The 10,500-nt window shown below is 47.4% G+C and overlaps 1 protein-coding gene across 1 annotated transcript; it reads right to left on the bottom strand.

The window, feature by feature from the left end:
• Positions 1-1,704: 1,704 nt before the first annotated feature.
• jmjd6 (jumonji domain containing 6, arginine demethylase and lysine hydroxylase) lies at positions 1,705-10,479 on the bottom strand. The gene is made up of 6 exons (XM_084924960.1): positions 10,030-10,479; positions 8,832-9,220; positions 7,467-7,753; positions 5,770-5,905; positions 5,474-5,612; positions 1,705-4,200 (listed from the first exon to the last, which is right to left on the bottom strand). Exons 1-6 carry the CDS (start codon positions 10,156-10,158, stop codon positions 4,069-4,071), a joined length of 1,212 nt encoding a protein of 403 aa, XP_084781086.1. The 5' UTR covers positions 10,159-10,479; the 3' UTR covers positions 1,705-4,068.
• Between the last annotated feature and the right edge of the window lie 21 nt (positions 10,480-10,500).

Here is a 10,500-nt window from a genome sequence, read left to right as displayed (position 1 = left end):
CTTGTGTTCTAACTAAATCAATCTTTAAATGCTTTTTGTTTCCCACATTTAAAACACAACAGACAAGAAGCCTGCCAACCAGCAGACGTTTCAAAGGTCATAAATGGTGTGCGTACACTTGTTGGCCACTTCATTAGGCACACCTAGTTATCTGCTTGTTAAATAATGAGCCAATAAGCCAATCACATGGCAGCAGCTGCTCACACGCAGGTATGGTGAAGACGAGCCGCTGAAGTTCAACCTGAGCATCAGGGTGATGTGACGGTGGCGGGGTTGTTGGTCCCTCTGAGGGCGGAGTCTCATGGATGTACTAACGAGGTGTACCTAATAATGTGGCAGTTCAGATTTTAACATACAGATCTACCTGCAGAGCACATTTTTAAAAATCTGATTATTACCTAAATTCTCCCGAAACACTTCAGAAAACGAGCTTCAGGTTCAAGACCTGAGAAACGATGCATTTTATTTTATAAAATATATTTTTTATAATCCTGTTGGGCTGCATGTTTATTGTCATGTGTACAGAAGAAATTTCTCTGTGCAATGAAATTCTTCCTTTGCTGTCCATACACAAACGCCAAGTTTGGTAGGGTTGAAGGAACAAGCTAAATGAGGATAAAAATAAGACAAGTTATTAAGATAAAAAAAAAAAAAAAAAGGTAAAAATAAGGATAAAAATAGTGAAAGATAAAAAAGTACAAAATATGTAAATGAAGACAAGTGAGGTATGCAGTTGTCAATGTAAAGGGATGTACAAAGGAGCTTAGTGTGCAAATTGCAGTTGAGGTAGGTTCAAGAGTCTGAAGGCCGTGGGGAAGGAGGAGTAGTTGAGTCTGGATGTTCTGGATTTCACACTCCTAAACCTTTGTCCCAAGAGGAGAAGTGTGAACAGTCCATGTTGGGGGTGAGTGGGGTCTTTGAGGATGGAGGCAGCTCTCCTCTGGACTCTGCGATGGTTGATGCTCTGCAGAGAGGGCAGAGGGGTCCTGATGATCTTCTCCGCAGTTGCTATCACTCTCTGCAGGCGTTTGCGGTCCACAGCAGCAGTGCTGCAGCTGGTCAGTGTGCTCTGCACAGCGCGGCTGTAGAAGCTGCCGAGGATGTTGGCCGGCATCCCAAATTTCCTCAGCCTCCTCAGGGAATACAGCCGCTGCTGAGCCTTCTTGACCAGCTGTGTGGTGTTCAGTGTCCAGGTGAGGTCCTCACTGATACGAACGCCCAGGTACCTAAAGCTGCTCACCCTCTGCACTTCACTCTCCCAGATAAACAGCGGCTGGCGAGGCCTCCTCTTCTTCCTCATGTCCACTATCATCTCCTTTGTTTTATCAGTGTTGAGGGTGAGGTTGTTGTCCTCACACCATGACAGACCGGCCTCCTCTCTCCTATAAGCCGCCTCGTCCCCACCAGTGATGCGACCGATCACTGCAGTGTCATCCGCAAACTTCAGTATGATGTACAGGGTGTAGAGGACGGGGCTGAGGACGCAACCCTGTGGAACTCCAGACCGGCTACAGACTGTTCTGTAGCCGGTCACAGAGGGTGGCGTGCAGGCCGAGTGCAGCGTGAAAAGTAAATGAATGTGAAGGTTTTCAGTCATCCAGGTCATCGTACTCTAAGGAGCTCCTTAGAAAAGTAAATGAACTTTATTTCAGTGATTTTTCAGTTGAAATCAGTTTTTACAGGAACATAAAAAATGAGACGATGTTTCAATCATAGAAAACTTTTATTGAGCAACAATGAAATCAATCACACGTCTGAGCTTCTCGTCATCAACACAGAACACAGACCTTCACTTAAAGGCACCGTGTGACGGCGTCACAGAGCAGCAGCGTGCCTTTGAGAACAGGTAAAACAGCGCCCCCTACAGTCAGTCACAGCACTGTCAGGCACTTTAAAGCGACAGGTCGGCAGGAAGCGAACGCACGGGTGCAGCCGGCGATCTGACTCTGGTTTATTGTGTTTGATGACAGGAAATTAAACAGATCTGGACTTTAATGAGACGTTTCTCTGATTGTTTAGAAAAAACATTTCATGAGGAATTAAAACATCTTTAGTTTCATTTCTGTTTGGTGATGTTTATATTTCGTGTCCAGTGTAGTGACAGGTCACCCGACAAAGATTCAGAATAAAAGTTCCCCTCCAGCCTGCAGTCACCTGCTGTGCCGGGGTGGCAGACATCTTTGCTTCTCCTGAACGTTTAAAAACCTCAGCAGCTCCAGACTTTCAGACAAATATCAGACTGCATGATTACAGATTACTCATTAAACTGAACAGTGATTGGGTCGAGATTTCTAAAGGTTTTTTTAATGGATTTTTGGTACTTGGAGCGTCACTGCTGTCATGGTGAAGAAGACAAACCTCTAAAAAAATATATATACATAAATAAAAACTCTCACACTTTGCTCTGAGGCGACAAACTCAGGACAGGCTGGAGGACACGTTGGATCATTGGGGCGAAACGTCCCTTTAAACAGCCGCACGCGAGCCCGTTTCCACTGTTACGATACGATTTTAGTTGCTGTGGTCAGAAAGTTTATGAATAATTAAAATGAAGCCTCAGCTGATACTCAACAACAACAAACTAACAGGCTCCTCCCACACGCCACCGCCGTCCACGACCTCTCGGCTGTTCGTCTCTTGATTTTGGCACAAAGTAGAAACATCAGCTGAGAGCTGCAGAGGTCCTGCTCTAATGTCATTAGTCTGTTTGGTTCGAACAGGAAGTGTCAGACAGCAGGCAGGAAGTCTCCGTCTGGCACGTTAAGGCGCTAAGTTGACACCTCCATGACTTCAGCGTCAGGTGGAGAGGAGAGGACCGGGCCTCGGGTCACATCTGGTTCTTAAGACAGTTTGCAAACAAATGAACAGAAACGAAGCGCCAACCTGAGAGACGTGGACGCCGCCACCCTCGTCTCTCCAGATAACAGGAAACAGCCGAGACAGAACGTTGACCCAGTTTCAGCTGGTGCACGCAGGCAGAAACGAGAGGGTGTGAGAAACATCCCAGCCTGTGGACGTTTATCTAAAACATTCATTAACAGTGTGATCTGAGCCCACGCTAACGGACGAGGTTCAACACTGTCAGAACAAAATACGTTTATCTAAGAGGTGTTTAAAAGCGCTGCTCACGTCCTTCAATCTGGAAACTGTTTTAAAGGCATCACATCAGAAACTCATCGACCGCATCAGCGCACGAAAGCCAACACCAAAGGACCACCAGCTAACCGTGATGCGCTCTTATTTTGAAAGCTGAGTCCTTACCAACTAGCTAGGCCTGTCACTTCCTGTCTTGCTGTTGTGGTCGTTTTCGACTTCTTTCAGCTGCTTCTCCAGAGACGATCTCGCCCCACAGCTGCACTCCACCTCCTCCATCTTGGACCGCAGGTGCCTGGGTGGGGGGTGGGTCACCTGTGCACACCTGCAGCAGGTGGAGAGTGGGAGTCTGTCCATGAGAGAAGAGCTCCCTGGAGAGGCAGCTGATTACTACATGTTTCATAAAAGGACATCGAGATCGGCTTGTGTCACGCTGCGTTCGGATCAATCAGGATTTTTAGAAACTTTCTCTCCTACAAACTCAAACTGCAAATGTTCTGTTATAAAAATATTCCACTGGAACCTTTGTGAAAACTTCAGAGGGACAATTACAGTTCCTTTAAGACAGCGGCTCATGAGGCGGGATCGTTCCCATGTACACCGCCCAAAGCACCAAAGAGCTCAGATTCACGTAGACGATCAGCGAGTGAGTCGACGGCGAGAAACCGGAGACGCTATCAGAGTTTGAAAAGCATAAGTTGGAGAAATGGTGGAAAAGCTGAAGTGCCGGTGAAATCCTGCCCGGCTGCAGTGACCTGCTCAAAGTGTGACGCCCGAATGTGCCGGCAGTTCGTTTACAGTTAAACACGCCCCTCAAAACCCGTCCAGCTCCATAAACGCCTCTTCACAGCCTCATCCTTACAGAAGCTACAGAGAAAAGCACAGTGGTGGCAGGTCTCCTCCTCCTCAGGGTTTCACACCTTCAGCGAGACGAGAAGCAGCTGGAGCCGTAGAGTCACCGCCGCCGGGCGGAGGTCACCGTGACGAGCTCCTCTCCTTGCTGACGCAGTCATCCTGGCTGCTCGTGTCTCCGTTGGCCGCCGTGCCACAGGTGCGTCTCTTCTTCCTTCGGTGAGACATGGCATCGCCCTCAGAGCCCGACCCCGCCTGTGGGAGGAGACAGAGTGCACATGTTCAGACGGGATCCACAGCGGCGACATCAAACTACAAGTTTTTAACGTTTTCCAGAGGAAGTTTGTGTGTTTCCTGTTAGTCTGACGTTCACCTTTTATAAAAATGGAGTATTTGTCAGGGACAACTTTAAGGCGTGCGCACACTCCCACAGACGCACCTCGTCACTGCATCAGTAAGAACCCTGCTGCCAGCTCAGGTGTGATGTGACAGCTGGGATTAATATAAGCCAGGACTGTACCTGAGCCATCACACTTTATATCCTGCAGCCAGGTGCCGGATCTCATTTCGGCATTCACCTACGTCTGCTGCTGCTGTGAATATTTAAAAACACTCTGCAGGACGACCGACCTTAGTGATTCGGATTTTCCTCCTTGGTCTAAAACTTAAACGCTTCACATAAACGTGGAAGATGAGCAATGATATCGTTTTCTTGCTGATGGAAGTTCACAGGTGTTTCAGAACAACATCTGGAGTAAAAGTACTGTTGGATGCTTTGTCTCTTACAGCGCCACATACAGTAATCATTCTCTTCTTCTAAACAGCTTCCAAGACCACCACTCCCCCTGCTGGTGGTGGTGAGTATTACATACAATAAACAGGAGAATACGTGTTAGCATAAATGTAGCTTCATAATTGTTTTTATAATTTATGAGATTATAAACTAAGGAGCGCTCATCTGCCCAGCTGGTGATGCAGCTGTGACAAACGATGAGGCCACACGCAGCCCAGCCTGGAGTCTCAGACTCGTCTCCTGCTCTCTGAAGGTCTTTGGCCGCTTTTTCACTCATTTTCAGTCCAGTCTTTGTACCTGAGCATTTTCAGACAAATGTTTGTTTGTAAAGCCTCCGAACTCTGAAGTCTCCAAACTCGAGAATGAACCAGAGCTGAGTCTACACATAACAGACAGAACCAGTTTGATAGACAAAAAGGCAGAAACATCCAAAGAAGAGCTTGGAATAATCTGGAGAACTATTCCCGAAGATCCTTACAGAGATGACAGAGTTCAGACCGAGCTGACGGTCAAATATTCAAAGCTCATCAGAACTACACACTCTGTATTGTGTTTACTGCATTTCCACGTTTCAGTAACTCGCTGCACATTTTCCTAACAAAATGTGTAAAGAAATGAGGTCCAAGACTTCTGCACAGCACTGCACAGACATCTCTGTACATCTCCATATACACCTCCACTGCTTCCATCACAGGAAGTGTGTGTGTGTGTGTGTGTGTGTGTGTGAGCACATACGTCAGAGTCTGAGTCGGACGAGCTGGAGGACGAGGACGAAGACGAGTCACTGGAGCTGTCCGATGCGATGCCCGTGGACTCCTGCAGGTCCACTTTGTCTGCCAGCGCCGCCAGGTCGGGCCGCTCCTGCTTCAGGATCCTGAAACAACAAAAGCAGCCACCGTTAGCGCAGCCTGCGAGAAGTCCTCACTCCACCAGCTACAGTTCACATTCTAGTCCACCCTAAAACTCAGACTGGGACCACAAAGAGATAATTCACATCTAAAGATGTCGTCCTCCTCCTGACCCGTCCTTACCGGTACCACTTCCTGGAGAGTTTGGGACGTCCTCGAACCGTTTTGTGCCACACGATGGGGAAGTTAACTGAGCTGGCAAAGTTCTGAGTGACGGCGATTGTCGTGTCCAGGTTGAGGACCACGTGCCACCATCCGCCTACAGAAAGACGAAAAAATGGTTCAACACCAAAAAGCAAAAAGATGTGAACAACCCGAACGTGGCTCTGCTCGATATCAGCTGCCCCCACTGGGACATCGACCTGTTTCCACAGAAGTCCGACTGTCTCACAAACCAGAATCGATGACATTACCGACATAGCCGTTAAATGCACTGGGTGTCGGTTCGGCTCATCAGGTAGAGCAGGCGAGTTTACCTGAAGTCACTGCAAACACACTACACTCGAGCTGAGCTTCCACCTTTCTGCTCATCTCCGTCTCATTAAATTCAGTGTGTTTGGCACTTTGGAGAGGTGAGACAACGGTCAGTGAACTTTCAGGGCGATGTGGGCTCTAACAGACAGTGCCTCCCTCCTGTCTCTGTGCTGTCTGTTAGGTAGGACTAAAACCTGGAGCGGTGCCCAAGGAGCAGCTGAGGGTTTAATCCGTGCTCATCACCATCAGCTCTGTCGGCATTACGTGAATGTAGGTCAGTGCGTTCTGAAAGGTCGGCGCCGCTGTCGGGTCACGGCTGGGTCAGTGAGCATTCCCACTCGACACTGCTTTCATCCACTGTAAACACTGAACACCAGCCTAGAGTCACTGACCGTCAGTGACATCACTGTCATCAGCACATGTGAGTTCCTGGATGGAGCTGAAAGGCTGACAGTGCTCAAAACACGAAGTGTGTATTAGTCAGCTTAGCTGCCCGACCAGTGCCTGTGTAAAATACAACAGCTGTGGATGAACGACATTTTATTCACCTTGATCTGCTGTGTCTGTTTGAGCCGACTGTTCCATGTACAACGGGAGTTTTTCTTTCCCACGGTCACCAAAGTGAGGGTTTCTCTGAATTACTGTCGTCCTTCACGGTGTAAAGCACCTGACTGTTCTTATGATTTGGTGCTACATTACAAAAAAAATGAATTAAAACAATTATTGCACAATTTCTGTGAATCAAATAAACTTCATTTCACTTCTCAAATATCACTGTGTGCGTCTCCTATATGATATATTTAACTGACATTTTTTATTGTACCAACCAACGATTTATACAGGAAAATAATGACTATGAACAAGGTTGCCCAAACTTTTGCATCCCACTGTATCTATAATAATTCAGAGTAAACCCAACAATCATATGACCCCCTATGAGCAGCACTTTGGCGACAGTGGGAAGGAAAAACTCCTTTTTAACAGGAAGAAACCTCCGGCAGAACCAGGCTCAGGGAGGGGCGGCTAACAGGTTGGGAGTTAGAGGGTTTAAACAGCATAAAAGCAGCATGTAAACACACCGACACCACTTTCTAGGATTGATTGATCTTTCTGTATATTTTCTGCATTTTGTTTTTGTTGATAATCTGAATTAGCCCTGCGACAGACTGGCGACCTGTCCAGGATGTACCCCCCTTTCACCCCATGGTGGCTGGAATAGGCTCCAGCCCCCCTCCGTGACCCTGACAAGGACAAGCCAAAGAGAACGGACGGATGGATAAACTGAATTAAAAATGAATCAAGAGCATCCCTACGGACAGAAGCCATCACAGCACATCCTCACTGACCGGGCACGAACACTGTCTCCCCGGGTCTCTGCAGGATCTCCAGCGGTCTGAACTCTGCGGGCCAGGTGGGCTGCTGCGTGCGGGGATAAACCACGCTGAACCAGGTGACCGCCTCATCCTGCTGGTTGCCGCCGTCCTCTCTCGTCACTTTGATCAGCTCCCGTGGCGTGTTGGTGGGGAACAGACACCATCGCTTGTGTCCCTGAACCAGGGCGTTCCAGGCGCTGGTGCCCAGCGGGTCAATGTGGATGCCGGTGCCGGACCGGGCCGGGCCCATCACAAACCATCTGTGGGGGAAATTAAGCGAATTAAATCAGACGTCACAAGCTCAGAGAAACTAAAGATTGGCAGTAGCTCATGACTGCTACAACACACCTTAAACTCCAGGCCTCTGGGGCCAGTGTCCTGCAGGTTTTAAATGATTAGTTCATTACCAGGTCATTGAATCAGCTGTGTTGGATCAAGGACACATCTAAAACCAGCCTTGAGGCCTGGAGTTCCCTTACCCTGCCTTAAACTTTCCCCCACTTCCTGTTCCAATTTCCAATCTCAACTCAAGTTTTATTTAATAAGACCTGAAACCATAAACTCATCAGGAAAGTCATTACAGAGGTCAGACACATTTTCTCAGACTATAACCACAGGAGTCGTTCCTGCTGGACCTGAGAAAGAATGCAGGTTTGAGCCCCTCGGACCTGGACTCTTGCTGGATGCAGGGAGCTACCTCCTCTGTCTTTTTCTAATCACTTTGCCTCAGTGGAAAACTTCATGAGGTCAGGGAAAGGGCTGAAGTTATCCCGACTTGCTGCTTCAGAAAGTGACCGTGGATGATGCCGTCCTCCTCAGGATGCACTACAAAGCCCTCCTCTTTCATCTTTCACACATCAGTTCTTCCTGCTTTGCTTCATTCAAACTGAAAAATATTTCATTAAAAAATTCTAACCTTTGTGAAAGAAAACAAACTGAACTGAAGGTGTCATGCTGAGCCGAGAAGCCTTCACATGAAATATAAGTGAAAGAGGAAATAGGCTGGAGAGGCCAGTTTGCGCTCTGCTTTAGAAGGTAATAAAAGAACAGCTGTGATTTCGGCTGCAGGTACTTCACGGCCAATTATAGAAGTTAAAGACGCTGATTATTTTAGAGTTTAATTTGCCTCCAGCAATCAAGAGGGTTAATGTGGGTACTGGGACGACATATGGGTAAATCTGAGGGCTCAAAAGCCAAATGAAACTGAACATAAATCAAAAATATTAAATAATCCATCAAGAGGTCAAATTACAGCCAACAGGGTTAGAGATCTGACCAATCAGCTGATCAAATGAAGAGCGAGTGCTCCTGATTGGATAGAGCAGATAGACCGCTCACCTGTAGGGCGGCCTGCGCTTCTCTCCAGCAAACTGGAAGAGGTCGTCCCTGAAGAAGACGGGAACATCGTAGTCCTCCAGCAGCTTCCGCCGCTTGGCGTGTTCACCGTAGCTGCTGTCAAAGATGTAGAGCGGGCTGTCGTCACGGGTGGACTCCAGGTACTCCACGTAGTACTTCATCTTCATCTTCACTGAGTAACCGTCATTATCCTCACCACACTTGAACTTCTGGTTGCGGTATTTGCGTTTTAAGCGCTCCAGCGTCCATTTTTCCCGTGCGGGCCAGGTCTCCTGACAGTTAAGGAGGACGACGGGCTTGTAGGGCCGCTCGAAGCGCTTGATGAACTCCTCTGTGGTCAGATGGAGGGTGTCCACGCGCTCCACACTGTCCTGAAACACAGCACAGAGTGCGTTACATATTACCATTATATGTCTTTTATAACAGCTGCAATGCCACTCCCCAACGTCACACAGCTGCAGCTCAGTTTGGTGTTTTCCTGCTTTTCATGAGATCAAACTGTGAAACCTTCCCATGTTTAAATCCTGCACATCGTTAAAATTTAAATATTTAATGGAGGGAAAACACTTCCTGTGGATGAACAAATAAAGAGTATTTGTGCCCAATATACTTCATTCTATTTTGTATCATGAATATTTTACTATTTATCTTTGATGTATTAATCTTTTTACATTATATTACGGTGTCGTTATTATAACACGGTCATTTTAGGTCATTACCAGTGTATTGTCTTTTACTGTGTTTTGTGTTTCATCGTTTATCGTTTTCGGTTGCAGTGGCCACTAAATGTCTGAATTACAGTTTGTAAAAGTGCTTTATGAATAAAGTTTGGTCGTAACTTCTTCTTCGCAAGTACTTTTATAAAATGTTAACAAAGTTTATTAAGAGAATATAACCGTCTGCTTCTGTGATGTCGGTGATACACCTGCTGTATTTCCAGCACCTTGAGTATGTGTTATTGATACTATCCCCAGGCTATCAGTACTTTTACTTCGCCTGTTCCTCCACATTCGTGTTGGCTCTCGGGTGTCATATGTGCGATGAAGGCAGACGGACATTAACAGCTCATATCAAACATCTCACGTGCCGGCGGCGCGAGCAGCGGCGACGTCTCCCACATTGTGTACGTGACAAGCTGCACTCCCCTGTTAGCCACTGTTAGCTTAGCATCAACAGTTACCTTCACAGTACGGTGCGACAGGTCGAAGGTCTCATGGTAGCCGTGTTTTATCCAGTCCAGCGAGTCCTTCAGTTCGGGTCTGGCGCTGCGTTTCGCCTCTTTGATCCTCTTCTTGCTCTTGTGGTTCATTCCTCCGCCCGGCGTGTTTATCTTTGCTCAGCTAGCTGTCAAGCTAACCCGGTGATACCGCACAAACACATCCAACAGCCTGCGCTCTCACCCGGCTAACTGCGCTGTTCTCACACCTTCGCCGGGTTTCTCTGATAAAACGACACAGCCACCAGCCGGGTGTGTGATAAACACGTCCTCCGATGTGAGATGGTGGATGAGGCAGAACTCTTAAAACCTGCCGGGCGGATAAAGTTTGATAAACAGCTAACAGGAGCAGCTAGCTGTTAACTGTGTGACACAATGCTTTCGCAACTGATTACGCAATTAGCCACCGCCCCTCTGGAAAGATTGGTAGTTTAT

This window comes from Perissodus microlepis, chromosome 4 (assembly GCF_051167445.1).
Source record: "Perissodus microlepis isolate ML-2025 ecotype Zambia chromosome 4, ASM5116744v1, whole genome shotgun sequence".
Lineage (NCBI taxonomy): Eukaryota > Metazoa > Chordata > Actinopteri > Cichliformes > Cichlidae > Perissodus > Perissodus microlepis.
The sequence above is the reverse complement of the archived record's forward strand: the minus strand, read 5'-3'. Positions and strand labels throughout refer to the sequence as shown.

Coding starts and splice junctions, on each gene's coding strand:
- jmjd6 (XM_084924960.1), bottom strand. CDS start 10,158: ATGAACCACAAGAGCAAGAAGAGGATCAAAGAGGCGAAACGCAGCGCC. Junction 9,221..10,029: donor TGTCGCACCGTACTGTGAAG/GTAACTGTTGAT, acceptor GCTGTGTTTCAG/GACAGTGTGGAGCGCGTGGA. Junction 5,906..7,466: donor GGAGACAGTGTTCGTGCCCG/GTCAGTGAGGAT, acceptor GTCTTTCTGTAG/GCGGATGGTGGCACGTGGTC.